Source organism: Hemitrygon akajei, chromosome 12, assembly GCF_048418815.1.
Source record: "Hemitrygon akajei chromosome 12, sHemAka1.3, whole genome shotgun sequence".
Classification (NCBI taxonomy): Eukaryota; Metazoa; Chordata; class Chondrichthyes; order Myliobatiformes; family Dasyatidae; genus Hemitrygon; species Hemitrygon akajei.
This window is the reverse complement of record NC_133135.1, coordinates 72,924,507-72,940,401: the sequence shown is the minus strand read 5'-3', so window position 1 is coordinate 72,940,401 and position 15,895 is coordinate 72,924,507. Positions and strand designations below refer to the sequence as shown.

Genomic DNA, 15,895 nt, shown 5'->3' with positions numbered 1-15,895 from the left:
TATGACTGGGTGATATCACTGCATATACTTAAATAAGCCTGCATACATTATTAAAAAACAAAAAGCAGTAAATTACTTTTCCTTGAATCGAGGAACTCAAGTTTTGCAGGGATGCACACCAACCAAGACCACTTATTTCTTGCTACTAAAGAGTGAAATATACTTGTTTAAAAAACGGGAAACAGAATATTTCAGTCAGTTAGTGAAAAGAGTTTAAAAATTGCAGCATTTTTGGGAAGAGAAATCTTTATTGTCTCAGAATTATTAACCTATGGAAACTTGTTTGCACATATGGGAGAAAAATATTGAAGAAAACCACAAAACCTTTGTTATTGAAATGTTACCTGGATCTATCTTGTTTTGCTCTGAAGTGCCTTTGGATGAATATAACTGAAGCAAGAAAAGCCTTATACCGACGATGTACCACTTGCCCCTTGAACCAAGCCTGAATTTTTTGTGCAGCTTTTGTTTTTCTGATTACTTGTCTTTCTTGGTATCGGCGGAATGAAGTCTAAAATAAGATTAATATACAAGATAAATTTTACTAGCAACAGGTGTGAAAGTCAATGAGAAAGTCCAGATTTTAAAGAAAAAGAAAAATGCATTTCAACCACTGAAGTAGCACATTAACATTAGAAAATCGTTCTAGTTAAGATTGAGAGTAGATTGAAACCAATACAGGAAAGCAAATAATAAAATTTAAAATGAAATTCTTCGATGTCAATGTTGACAGCATAAAAAGGACACAATGAGGCAGAAAGTGAAGTAACACAGGATTGACAGACCACTCAAATCAATGTGTTTCAAATTACAATACTTCTAATGGATGCAGAACACCAAACTACCATACAAAGGATTTTACATAATCAGAAAACAATTCTGAAGACATCTATGTGAAGTGTAGAGCTCAGTATGAAGTGCAGGATTAAAAGAAACGTAAAATCGCAAATAAAGCATTTAAAGATAAACACAATATTGATGGCAGGTTCAATTACCAAAAATCTACTAAAGTTATGGAGAGGCTGCAAATGGTCAGTGCATCACATTTCAATTTCAGGTACATAGTAAACAAGTTGGTTGGAAGGATGTGGAAGAACAAAGAAATTATTGTTAGAGCACAGGTTCATGGCCAGGTCATAGCAATACCAAAAAATCACGCAGTAAGGCCTTATCATTCTATGACTATTTTTAAAAATCAGTGCGTATTGTAAAGAAAGGGCTTTCCAGAGTTGTTTGGGGGATGAAGTTCAGGAAGAGAGCTTTTGAATTGACTAAGTTGGAATCAGTCTTTAAAAGGAAGAAAAAGCCATTTACTCTAGAAATATTTAACAATCAATAGTTAAAACATTAAAAAGCATCCCAGAAACAAATTAACTTTTGAAAGCCCAAAAATACATGTGAAGCCTTCTAAACTGAAATAGTACATATTATAAACATAGTTAATTAATAACTCCTCGAATTTGCCTGAAAGGGAAGAGATAAATAACCATTAGAAATAAGCTTTGGTCAGCAGATATTAAAACAGGCAAACTTATCAATGAAGGATCTTCAATTTTTTAAAGGAACAACTGGAGTAGCATAACTTAATCAACAGGTAACCAGTATGGAATCAAAGAAAATACCTGTATTGTGACAGCAGCATGTTTCATTTTAAAGTACTTTTCTTGTTCAATCCTTCTTTGACAATAAGCTCTGTAGTGTTGTTGTATCACAAGTGCAGATTCTTTGTAGAGTAGGAATGCTTGTCTTTGTTTCTTTCCACGATAACAAGCCTGCAAGTAAAGTAAACTACTTAAAAATAAAAACAGACTTTGCAGAGATAATTGAAATATTGCTCTTAAATTTGCACGTGCCTCCAGTGCCAGATCTTCTCCCTACTTGATTAGCATTTGATGTGCGAATGTGTGCAGGCAAGACGAGTCAGGAAAGAAAACTGAATTAATTGGACAAAATTGCCCTTTTTGCCCACTTTGCGCAATAATGCAGTAAAGCTCTAATAACCCGCTGACCGGCTCATCAGAAATCCCAACGTTTCAGCATCTAGCTCGCTCAGTGATGTGTGCGGCAGCTTTTAGCTCATGGTTGCTGGTGCTCACAATCTTTCAATTCATTGGGTACATTGGAAAATTTATCATACTGTGTCATTTATGTAAGATCAAAATGTTTTTGGGTATTAACAGGAATATTTAATTACCTGTTAGTCTGACACTGAAGTCACAAGTGTGCTACAATATTGGTGTTTTACTGTGTATCGCAATGAAGTCAATTTTATTCTTCAATTGCTTTCAAACCTTATTATTCAAACATATTATAATTTAATTTACTATCAAATGTTTTACCTGAATTTTAGTGATACTCTGATGAAGTCTCTCATAGTTTCTTTGAACAATAAACCCTCGAATTCTGGCTTGAAGTCTGATTACTGTCTGACGGAATGTTAAGTAAGCATTTCTCTCTTTCTTCATTAGGAGGTAGGATCGATATTGTCTTTGTAATATAACAGCTGCTTGTACATAAGCTCTGTATTGTTTCCTTGCTTCATAGGCACGGTAGTGCGACTGCAATACAATTGCTCCACACTTCAGTTTGAGGAAGCGTCTCCTATAGTGAATCATACGGAAAAGTGACTGAATTTTTACGGCAGCATACTGCTGCTTAACGCACTGCCTCACTACCATGCCTTTGTAGGCAGCCTGAATCACAATGGCAGCATTACGCATGGACTGATATTGCACGAACTGTGAACGTCCTAGCTTGCAGGCTCTGTACCATCTCTGGATCAAAATGGTTGATAGCCGCATGGCTCTGTAACGTACCCTCGCTCGATAACCACGGAATGAAGCTTGAAGAGTTACTACAGCTGTCTTCTGAATCAAGAAGCGTTTCCTGGTAGTACACATTAGTAGGTATGATTTAATATAGATAGCTGCCTTCATTGTTTTAACTAAATCTCGGGCTTTTTTCCCACGGTAGAAGGCCTGAATACAGACGGCTGCTTTTCGCAAAGTATTGTATTGTCTCACATGGATATCTCTTATTTGACAAGCTCGGTATCTCCGCTGTATAGCAGTTGTCGCCCATTGCAATTTTTTGAAGCATTGGTGCTGCTTGTGCATTCGATAATACGTCTGTACGGTTCTTGCAGACTTGTGCATCTTCCGCAAATGCCTTCGAACAATCATTCCTCGGAAAGCAGCTTGAATCACCAAAACACTGCTGTGGATTTTCAGATAATTATTGCGATCAGTTTTCCTTTGAAGGTGTGCCCTATAGTGACTCTGTATTATTGTAGCTGCCAGTCTCATTGCTCTGTATGGAAGGTATACCCTATGCATTTTAAATGCTGCCTGTATCACGGTCGCTGCCTTGTGTTTGTGCTGGATCTCTCGCCGAACTTTCATTCCCCTGTAGGCAGCTTGAATGGATATAGTTGCCTTCCGTATTGAAGCATATGCTTGCTTTTTATTCCTGGCAAGCACAAGTGCACGGTACCTCACCTGGATAACAGAAGCAGCAGCTCTAAGCAACAGGTAGTTTTTCCTTGCAACATAGCTCCTGAATCTTCTTTGTATAATTGTTGCCGCCAAGTGAACTCGTCGCATTTGCTGCCTTGTTTTCATTCTGCGAAAAGCAGCCTGAAGACAAGCTGCTGCCCTTTTCATGGCCTTGTATTGTCTCACATGGGCATCTCTTATTTGACAAGCTTGGTATCTTTGCTGTATAACAATGGCTGCCTGGCGTAGTTTTTGGAAATATTGGTACTGTTTATGCATTCGATAATATGACTGTATAATTCTGGCAGACTTGTTCATGTTCCTCAAACACCTACGAACATTCATTCCTCTGTAAGCAGCCTGAAGCAGTACAACACTGTTGCGGATTTTCAGATAATTATTGCGATCAGTTTCCCTTTGAAGGTGGGCTCTATAGTGACTCTGTATTATTGTAGCTGCCAGTCTCATTGCTCTGTATGGAAGGTATACCCTGTGCATTCTAAATGCTGCCTGTATCACGGTCGCTGCCTTGTGTTTGTGCCGGATCTCTCGCCGAACTTTCATTCCCCTGTAGGCAGCTTGAATGGATATAGTTGCCTTCCGTATTGAAGCATATGCTTGCTTTTTATTCCTGGCGAGCACAAGTGCACGGTACCTCACCTGGATAACAGAAGCAGCAGCTCTAAGCAACAGGTAGTTTTTCCTTGCAACATAACTCCTGAATCTTCTTTGTATAATTGTTGCCGCCAAGTGAACTTGTCGCATTTGCTGCCTTGTTTTCATTCTGCGAAAAGCAGCCTGAAGACAAACTGCTGCCCTTTTCATGGCCTTGTATTGTCTCACATGGGCATCTCTTATTTGACAAGCTCGGTATCTTTGCTGTATAACAATGGCTGCCCGGCGTAGTTTTTGGAAACATTGGTACTGTTTATGCATTCGATAATACGACTGTATAATTCTGGCAGACTTGTTCATGTTCCACAAACATCTTCGAATATTCATTCCTCGGTAAGCAGCCTGAAGCAGTAAAATGCTGCTGCGGATTTTCAGATAATTATTGCGATCCGTTTTCCTTTGAAGGTGGGCTCTATAGTGACTCTGTATTATTGTAGCTGCCAGTCTCATTGCTCTGTATGGAAGGTATACCCTGTGCATTCTAAATGCTGCCTGTATCACGGTCGCTGCCTTGTGTTTGTGCCGGATCTCTCGCCGAACTTTCATTCCCCTGTAGGCAGCTTGTATGGTTATAGCTGCTCTACGAATAGACAGATACATTTCTCGCTGCTCTCTGCTTAGGAGAAAAGCTCTAAACTGCCTTTGTACAACAACTGAAGCAGCTTTAAGGGCAGTGTAATGCTTCTTGGTCAGGAAAGATTTAGTTGATCTTTGAATAATTGTTGCAGCTTTGTGCATTTCTTTCAGCCTTTTTCTGGTTTTCATAGCACGAAATGCAGCTTGTAAAACTACCACAGCAGCCCTCAGATTTTGATATTTTTGATATTGATATTTCCTTTGTATGTGTGCACGGAAGTATTGTTGTATTATCAATGCTGCTCGTCTCTTAGTTTGAAATTCTATACAAGTTTTGTGCATTCGAAAATAAGATTGTATTACAATACAAGCTTTCCGTTTCCTTCCAAGCTCTTTCCTTGCAATCTTACCTTTATAAGCCGCTTGAAGTGCTATTGCTGACCGGCGTATTCTCAGATATGCACAACGTTCTTTCCTTCCCAACAGCTTTGCCCTAAAATGGCATTGAACAGTTATGACAGCCCTTTTTAAAACGCCAAACCGGTACTGTGCTCTGCACCTCCGGAAAGCTGTTTGAATGGTCACCGCAGCTTTCTGCTGTGCCTCTAATTTTTTCCTTGCAGATAATCCACGGAACGCAGCCTGAAGAATAACTACTGATGCCTTAATATTGAGGTACCTGAGTCGCTGCTGTTGCCCAACTTTGCAATTCCTGTACCAATTCTGGACTGTAATGGCAGCATTTTTCATTGACGAATATTTGACCCGCGAAGCATGTCCTCTAAATGCTGCTTGGATTTTACTAGCTGCTCTATGTTGAAGCTTCATCTTTCTGCGTACACTGTATCCTTTGTATGCTGCCTGCAAGCGGATCACTGCTTCTCTAGTTTTAAGGAAGTTCTGCCTTTGGCGAGTTCCTTCCTGGTACACACGGAATCCTCTCTGAATTACAACGGCAGCACAACGAATCCTCTGGTATTGACTCCTTACTCTATACATTCTGAACATTGATTGGATTTTAATTGCAGCTTGTCGGCACAAACGCAGCTGCTTTTGAGCCAGATGCTGTCTAATGGCAGACTGAAGATATATACAAGCTTCCTTTTTTCTCAGATATTCTTTTCGCTTTTCTAAGCAAAGCCTGTTAGCCCGGTAACGCCTCTGGATACAAACTGCAGCTTTTTTAAGGGATGTGTAATATTTCCGTGCTTGTATCATTTTTACTGAGGCCTGAATTTTGACAGCTGCACTTCGTATTTGTAGGTATTTCTTTCGTGAAACATATGCACGAAAGGCAGACTGAATCCTTACAACTGACTGCAATAAGTAAGCTTGTCTTCTCATTTGTAACCGCCTGTAGGCAGACTGTAAAGCAATAGCTGCAGCTCTTACTGCCCTATACTCGGCTTGTGCTTTCTTTTGAGCTAAAATAGCTCGAAAATGGGCCTGTAATGTATAAATTGCAACCTTCATTGAATGGTATCTTTTTTGAGCATAAGATCTTCTCACGTGGGCTTGCAGTACAATAATACATTGCTTGTAATACAAGAACTTCAGTCGTTCTTTTCTCATTTTCCAATATGACTGAATGACTCGTGCAGCTTTCATTTTCCTGGCAAGCTGACGACTGTTCATGCCACGAAAGTAAGCCTGGATAATTACAGCTGCCTTGAGCATTAATTTATATTTTCCATGCTGAGCTTTACTTTCCCTGTAAGCTCTATAATATTTTTGGATAGCTAATGCTGCACTTTTCTGAGAACAAAAAGCATTTTGAGCCACATAACATCTATACCATGATTGTATTCTAATACAACTTCGTTTTGCACGTAGATACTTTTGTTTTCCTCTGTGCATTCGATACCAAGACTGTATCGTAATTGCAGCTTGATTTTTCCTGACCACTTTTTGTGCTTGCCGTTTCCGAAAAGACACCTGTAGTTTTAGAGCTGCTTGTCGAAGTTTCAGGAAGTGCCTCAAGTCATTTCTCCCCTGCTGCTTAGCCCTGAAGTGCCTCTGTATGATAACCGCAGCATGCCGGCATTGTAGAAACCTTGCACGAGCCTGATGCATCCTTACTAAAGACTGCATGGTAATAGCAGCTTTACGGCTAGCAACAAATCTTGTACGTTGCTTGTACATTCTAAAAGTTGATTGGATTAGTGTAGCTGACTTAGTTAGATGGCAAAGCTTTTGCGTTTTTAAGTGACGGTAAGCTCTTTGAATTACGACTGCAGCCCATTTCAGCCTCTGATAAGAATCGTATTCACGCTTTCCTCGGACATAAGCCTTTATGTACTTCTTTAGGGTGACAGCAGCATTTTTCCTCCTGCGCATTTCAGTTCTTATGAGAAATCCCTTTGCATGTGCTTGTATCAGAAGTACAGAGCGTTGAAACCTTTTGTATTTGCCTCGGGAGAGAAAACCCCTTACATATTTCTGCAGTACAATTGCTGCCTTTGTCTGTTTTTCCATTTTGTGAGCTCGCCACCTTCTAAATCCAGATTGTATTTTATCAACTGCAGTCTTCAATTTTAAGTAATTCCTTTGCTCAGATACACACAGCTGATGTGCTCTAAAATGCCTCTGAATGGTAACAGTAGCCCATTTAACACGATTGTAAGATGTGACTGCAGTCTTCATCCTTATGCGACTTTGCATGAGAATGCAATACTGCCGAAGTCTCTGAAAATGCCTTCTATCAACATATCCTCTCCAGCAGGCCTATAAATAAAATAAAGGAAACACTATATGAACAACAACTATACTAAAAGGAGAACGTACACCATTTTAAATTAAAATGGCTCTCAAAAAGATGTTCTGTGATTTAAGTGCATTTATTGTCTAATGCAACACTGAGCAGATTACAACAACTATACAAGTTATGCATATGAAGGACCACTTTGGACAAAATGTAGAATATTTGCTTCTAAAGTTAATTTGCAAATACCTCTTAAATTATAATTTTGCATTATAATGCTGAAGATGTTCTATAGGTCAGTTGTTGAGAGCGCCCTCTTCTTTGTGGTGGCGTGTTGGGGAGGAAGCATTAAGAAGAAGGACGCCTCACGTCTTAATAAGCTGATAAGGAAGGCGGGCTCTGTCGTGGGCAAAGTACTGGAGAGTTTAACATCGGTAGCTGAGCGAAGGGCGCTGAGTAGGCTACGGTCAATTATGGAAAACCCTGAACATCCTCTACATAGCACCATCCAGAGACAGAGAAGCAGTTTCAGCGACAGGTTACTGTCGATGCAATGCTCCTCAGACAGGATGAAGAGGTCAATACTCCCCAGTGCCATTAGGCTTTACAATTCAACTGCCAGGACCTAAGAACTTTTTTTTTTTTTTTAAAGCTATTATTAATGCTTTTTGAGTTAGTGATTTAGATGCATATCATATTATTACTGAGTTAAGTATTGTATGTAATGAGTTTTTGCTACAACAAGTGTATGGGACATTGGAAAAAATGTTGAATTTCCCCATGGGGATGAATAAAGTATCTATCTATCTATCTATCTAAACTCAAGAACTTAGAATGCTGAACTTAACCCTGACTCAGCATTCAAAAAACCTGATCATCAACCCAACCTCATGCAGAGTCCTTCCTTTGGAAAATGTCAAAACATAGACTTCACCAGGCTAGAGAATAAAAGTATTAATGCGGTAACTGAAGAACCTAGTGAAACAAATTAACTTTATAGCCTGGTGATCTCCATATGGATATGTCGCCCCCTTGTGGTAAGTACTCAACTGGAATCATATCCATAAATGAAGTGGAGATTCACCTGACAAGAAACTTTTGGATAAGTATATGGAGTTTAGAAAAGTAGAGGGCTATGGGTAACCCTAGTAATTTCTAGGGTAGGGACATGTTCGGCATGACTTTATGGGCTGAAGGGCCTGTATTGTGCTGTAGGTTTTCTACGACAAGATTTAAGGATGGTTTTTTTAAAAATATCACCTGAAGTATTGGATTTGAATGCATTCCTAGAAAGAAATGTGGATCAATACTCATAGTTAGCAAAGTCCACTGCAGAGCTTCCACACGGGTGTCTGCATGATAGTGAGTTGCACCATTTAACACTTGAAACAGTTTAACACCAAGTTTCAGTTAGCTAACTCCAATTTGAAAAATAATACTAAAACCAATGCCAAAAACCATGAAACTAATTTTAAGATTTGGTAACAAATGCAGATTTTCTGCATCATTTCCATGCTCTGAACAGAGAGGAAGAATTCAGGACTGCTAGCAGATAGCTCAGTCACAATCTTCATTTATAAGCCTGCTACTTGCAAGAAAACAATCATCGAGAGCAACAGAGCATCTCTACCCAATGGGACTAGTCACTATGAAAGGAGGCTGACATACGACTGAAGACTGAAGTACTTTTACATCAGTCCAAAGTAAACCAAGGTAACAATGTTGCTGGAAACTCAGCAAAGGAAGACACAGTAAAGATTTTAGATAGGTCAGACATTGTTAAAGAGGAATTACTAAGTAACTAGCCTTGATAAAATGGAGGGTTGATGAGGAAAATGCTGCAAATGCAATACGTACAAACTTCCTAAAGGTATTTGATAAAGTGCCACATAATCATTTACTAATATTTAAGTAATTGAAACCTTCTTCTGTGACACATACTTAAAAGTTAATTTCAGAGAATAACATTTGTAAAGTGGAAAGATACAGATTCCAGATTGGATTCAGCACATGGTATGTTAATCATATTTGATTTCTTAAAGCTAAATGATCCAACCTGAAGAAGTGTTGCTGCCTCATTCTGCACTGCTTGTATCTTAAACATTATCAGTGCTTTAGTCTTCTGCCTTGCCACATGGCCGCGCCAAGTACTTTGTATAACCATAGCAGCTTTGTTCTTCTTCTTGACCTGCTGTCGATGCAAGAATTTACGCACTGCTGTTTGAAGGACGCTTGCAGCTTGTTCTTTCTCCTAAAATGCAATACAGTTGTTAAGAGTGAATTTACATCATAGCTCATAGTTAGTTTTAATTTACAAAATTACACCCAGCAATGTTTTTCCAGTAACAAACAGCATATATTGATAAGTGCACAAAGAATAATATGAATATCAAAGTTTGGGGAGACAATGGCTTAGAAATCCAAGTATATAATACCTTGTACTCCACAGACCACATAACATTCCTTTTTTCTCAACATAAGATGGCTACCCATATAAAGATGTCAAGTAGAAAACAAATTACAGTCCTTACTGTATACTTTTGTTTTTATTAAATACTTAACCTTATTAATAGAAAATGTAAAAATCTAATATATTTCAGGAAATTATAATTATGAATTGTGTCTGTTCCATAAAACCTCTAAAAGACACTGTCAGGTGCCAAATTTTGTTCATGTCACATAACTTTTGAAAGTTCTTTTGTTTCCTGATTTCTCCATTGAATTTTCGTACAGCCCATCATAGGCAATGTACCTGCAAATATTCACCATCATAATGAACAAAAACAGAAAGGAATTGTCCACAGACATGTTAAAATCTACCCAGTCATGTCAGTTACAATGGCTGATCTGATTTTTGTCCTCCGCAGAAGTGTCCCTCTTGATTACATAGTCCAATCTTATCGTTGAATAGACCAAATAACTCAAGTCTCAGCAGCTAAGTGGAGAGTCCCAATTCATTATCCTAAGAAAATCTCCTTCTTAAAAAAATGACTCTTAATCTTAAATAGTTAACCACTCTCCCTTCTTTGTTCTAGGTTTTCCCTTCCTGACAGCAACCACCCTGTCAGGTACTCCCAAATTTGCTTAATTTAATAGAATCACATTTTGTTCCAATAAACTCCAAAGTGGAGTAAAGCTTAATATAGTCAAACTTTTCCTTATTAGACAACTTCCACTCAGTCTTCTAACCTTTTCTGCAATGGTTCCATGGTAAATAATAAGACCAAGCCTATACTCTAGATGCAGTCTCACCAAAGCATTGTGTACAGACATAACAAGACTTCCTCATTTTTGTACTTCACCTATCTTGTCTTAGGCAGAGCAGCAAAAATGGTGTCTGTTACCTCCCAAAGCTATTGCCATGCACCCTACAGTTGTGCTTGATTCTTTTTTAATCTATCAAAACAGCTCTTCAAGTCATAAACATCAACCATGTTTATGTTAAAAGGTTAATAAATCCCTCCTGTCTGTGTATAGCCCTTAAAAGTGTTAGGCAAATCAACTTCCTGCAATGTGTTCCTCAAACTTCTAGCCGCCTAGGACATGGTTTGTACAATTCCTTTCTTTATATCTACTTAGTTTTAGAATCATGCCATTGTGCTCTTCCAATGCTACTTCTGGAATTTCCCAAGCACTCATTTGGAACACCTCAGTCTCATCCATAAGCTTTCAATTAAACACCAGATATTAAAATTCTTTCTTAGTCATAGCTTTCTTGCTTTCAAATCCCTCCACAACCTCATTCCTTGCTATCTCTAATATTCTCCAGAGCTACTTTACAAATTCTGGCTTCATGAACAGCCCAAATTTAATCGTGTGTTACAGGTAATGCTTGAGTCAGCTGAGGAAACTTAAATCTCTGAAATTCCCTTTCTAATATGCTCCACCGAAGTATTGTCCTTTACTTTGTTCTGCAAAAACTCAGCATAACTAATTTTTTTGTCAATTGGTTAGACATCTATTACTTCAAACTGCAAATGAGTTGGACTACAATGAAGAGACAGGAAAGTGAAGCTGAGGCCAAGATCAGATCAGTTGTCTTCTTACTAAAAGGCAGAACAATCACAAAGGTTCACATTTTGTCGAAGGTCATGTTTTGCTGCTTTAATGATTCCATGAACTATAGTTTGCTATTAAATCTTTCTAACCTGCACATTAGACACAAGAACACCAAAATCTGGAAACACATTATCCATATTTCCATGAAAATTATTGAACTTCACTGCATGTAGAGTTGTTGCCTCCCAAATACAAAAGTTTTGCAAACTTTTGATATTCTAAATTGACTACAGATTACTAAAATACTTTTCCCCCCCATCTCACAGGATGCAAACGTATTAAATAATTAAATGAGATTTTCTGAAATTAACTTGATGGAACAGGTTATTATTTAAATAATTGTTTTTGCTTAGTCAAATGCACAATGCTTCACAATAGCTTTAACTAAAACCTTGAAGAATAGGTCATTTTAACAGCAGAACAGAGCAGGTGGTGGATAACTACACTACCTTTAAAAGCTGAAGCTCACAGTTTAGCTTGTATCGTCTCCAAGCAGCCTGTATGATTCTGGCAGCTCTTGCTTCTTTTCGTAGATCAAGAAGACGTGCACAGAGAAATGAGACATAAGTGATAACAACCTGGAAAAAAACAAAGATGTTTAGAGAGCTATCGTAAAGCAATGGCATGACTGCCATCTTGCCCAGAATTAAACATTTCATAATTTATTTTACGCTTCTACTTGAAGGCAAGAAACGTGTACCTTCTCTTCTGGGATGGTATTTGACATATCCATGAGCCGTATCATTGCTGGGATGCCTCCAAGTTCTGCAACAGCAGTTGTCACTAAATTAAAATTCTTCTTTTCATTCTCCAAGAGTTCTTCATAGATACCGGTTAAAGGCAGTGCTAAATAGAAAGATACATCACTGAGCATCATTTCAATAGCAAAAATGAATATAGTAGTTCACTCAAGCAAGTGTGACCATTAGCTTTTAAACTAATTTATTCTAATCAGCAGAATTTCACTTTACTATTGCAGTAATAAAACCCAGTCATCTGACTCTTTAGAACTCAAGATTACTGTTGTTTGCCAAGAAAGCTCCAAGTAACCACTTAGTTTTTGTATTAAATACACGGTTCGCTGGATTCATTTTGCACAAAAGAAATTATATTCAACCTCTGCAGCTTTTCTAAATATTTTCAAGCTACCTAAATAAAATTGATGATTCCGAATCATCAACTTGCAAAAATGATTAGCTTTTCTATATCCACACCAACAAAATACTTCATAAATATTAAATTATTTGATAAATATCTGCTGAACCTCAACTTGAACATTCTCCTCATAACTAATACCTCATCAAAAGTAAAAATGGATTAAACACCAAGAATGCAAGCTATTCAAAAACTGTATGCCATACAGATGGTATTTACTTCAAAATATTTCTATTCACTGAACATCTTACTCAGAAAATCCAGAAAAATGGGCAAGTTTTATGACTTTATCTAGCAATACTCCCACTTAAAACAGCACATTGACCGCCCACTACATTTTGTGCAAAGCCATTTATCATATAGCAGTAAACCATTTAAAGACTATTTACTTCATTATTTAAAAGTGTTTGTTTCCTCAGATCATTTTGCATCTTTCACCATTCTCCCCTACAAAATCTAACCCCATATTGTATCTAAACACAAAAGGAATTAAGCTGAATGAGTTATCGTATAGCTTCATTAGTTATTTGTCTTTGATGTTTGGTGTCTTCCACCTTAACTGGGGAGGTATGACAATATAAGTAGCAACTGAACTGAAATTTAAATCAGAACTAGTTGCACCAGAATTGGGGGAAGGTGGGTGAGGTGGGCAAGGGGGTGGTAGGAAAAGCCAAGCAAATTGCAGAGAACTTTGTGTTCGCAAATCCATTACTATTTACCTTCTGGGAACCACCCACTGTGGTCATCTATTCCAGTTGTCCAGTACAGAAAAACTGGAGTACAGGAAAAACGCCAAAGGAACAAAACATTCAGACCAATCACTCAGCTCAAGTCTCCTCCTTTCTTATCTAATCATAGCTATGTAAGCTTCCATTCCATTCTCCTCCAGATGCTTTCCCAATTATCCTTAAAGTACCGTATTGGTTTTGATCACGCCCTGTGGTAATCAATCCTGCCTTTATTACCTATGCGTAATAAAATTTGTCTCATTTCCTTACTGAATTTATAATATTTGCACTCAGATATGCATTTCCCTACAAATGGAATTTTTTTGGATACAAGGTCTTTCAAGAGACTCTTAGGTACACTGAGCTTAGAACAATAGAGGGCTAAGCGGTAGGGAAATTCTAGGCAGTTTCTAGAGTAGGTCAGATAGTCAGCACAACATTCCTATGCATATTAACTTGGTCATAATTAGGCCCCCTATATTCTCAAGTAACTTAGTTTTTTCAACCTTTGCTGATACTCATACCCTCATATACTGAGTACCTTCCTTGTAAATCTTTATTTCATCCTTCCCAGTATCCCTTTATCCTTTTTATAATATGACAACTAGTACAGTAGGGCAGGGGTGTTCTAACTAAAATTCAATACAGGTTGGCATGACTTCACTACTCCCCACCCCAATTATAGCACTCCAGAACTGTAGAGCTTTTTTTTCCTTAAATGGCTTAAAGCATTAAGAAGAACCTTTCCAGTCTTCAGTTTGTATTTTGAAATGTTTCTCTAACCCTGCTGAACTTTCATCTTCCAAATCATAAATAACTCTATTATTCCTAACCGGAAGTTAATTCCAAACATGACAACTTATAATTGGTTTGTTGCACACGCCAATTATTTGTCCATTCTCCATTTACAAATCTCTTCTTGTATTGATTATACTTGATGCCTGTCACTGTTTATATCCCTCCAAAATAAAGAGTCTTAACTACAAATTTTGGAAGTGTGTTGTTGTTGCAGTGTTTCAGTATAAACAAACTGTTCACAGCAGGGGAGTCTTGAAAGAGTTAGTCGAGGCATTGATTATCATCTTCAAGGTTCTATTGATTCTGGAATTGCTTCTGTGGGTTTGGTGGGAGGAAATGTGACCTCACTTTTTATGAAAGGAAGGAGAATTCTGGAAAGCACTTGCTTGTTAGCTTTAATTACAGCCTCTAGCTTTTTCCTCATTACTCACAGTAAGAACGCAACAACAGAAAGCCAATATGGATTTATGACAGGAAAATCTTACTTGACTAAATTGCTTGAGTTATGGAGCATGAAACAAGGCCCAAATCATCCTTGGTAACCCAGGTTGTCCACGTGAACAAGTGTGATTTGCCCAAGTTTGGACATTATTCCTCTAAACGTTTTCTATCCATGTACCTGTCTAAATGTCTTTTAAATGGTATAACTTCTCTCGTGTCTTCTACTTTCTCTGGCAGCTCATTCCATACACAAACCAACCTGTTAGTGAAAGATTTACCCCCTAAAGTTCCTTTTAAACCTCCCACCTTTAAACAACATCATCTAGTTTTAAACTCCCCTACCATAGGAAAGAGACTGACTTTCACCTTTTCTATGCCCTAATGATTTTATAAACCTCTATAAGAGCAACCCTCAGCCTCCAATGCTCCAGGGGAAAAAAGCCCCATCTTATGCCCTTCAAGCCCTGGTAGCATCCATATCAATCCTTTTCTACTCGTTCCAGCTTAATGTCATACTTTCTATGGCTAGAAGTGAACTGCACACAGTACTTAAATGTGATCTCACCAACATTTGATATAGTCAATAATATGACATCCCAAAATCAACAAGTCAATGGAGATAACATGTATGACTTAAAATTGATTATCAGACACGAAGCAAAATGACAGTAACTGGCTGAGACAAGGTCTGAGGCTGGAGTCAGAGCTTTTTAGGTCTTCAAAGATCTAGCAGAGATATTCAAATGCTATTAATGACACTAAACTAAGTAGAATTGAAAGCAGATGGTGCTGCTAAGATGTATTAAGGGAATATGGACAGACTGTGGGTGGTTAAGAACTGCTGAGGGAATAAAATATGGAAAAGTGTTAGGTTATCCACTTCGGAACATGTAACAGAAGCAGAGTCGCTGTTAAATGAAGCAACAAATTTTGCACCTCATTCCTGACTTCTGATAGAACTTTGGGTTAAAAACCATCACAATCCAAGAACTGGTGTGCCTTGGGGATCTGTTCTGGGACCCCTGCTCTTCATGATGTTTATAAGTGACCTGGATGAGGAAGTGGAGGGATGGGCTAGTAATTTCCTGATGACACAAAGGTTGGAGGTGTTGTGGATAGTGTGGAGGACTGTCAGAGGTTACAGCGGGACATTGATTGGATGCAAAACTGGGCTGAGAAGTGGCAGATGGAGTTCAATCCAGATAAGTGTGAGGTGGTTCATTTAGGTAGGTCAAATATGATGGCAGAATATAGTTTTAATGTTAAGA

The 15,895-nt window shown here is 38.1% G+C and overlaps 1 protein-coding gene across 1 annotated transcript in view; it reads right to left on the bottom strand.

The window, feature by feature from the left end:
* aspm (assembly factor for spindle microtubules) overlaps positions 1–15,895 on the bottom strand; it is a 56,575-nt gene that overhangs the window by 13,818 nt on the left and 26,862 nt on the right. The window contains exons 15-20 of the mRNA XM_073063508.1: positions 12,206–12,351; positions 11,955–12,083; positions 9,503–9,697; positions 2,340–7,469; positions 1,623–1,772; positions 345–511 (exon numbers count right to left, since the gene is read on the bottom strand). Of these exons, the coding sequence (XP_072919609.1) occupies positions 345–511; positions 1,623–1,772; positions 2,340–7,469; positions 9,503–9,697; positions 11,955–12,083; positions 12,206–12,351 (5,917 nt within the window). The remainder of the gene's footprint in view (positions 1–344; positions 512–1,622; positions 1,773–2,339; positions 7,470–9,502; positions 9,698–11,954; positions 12,084–12,205; positions 12,352–15,895) is intronic.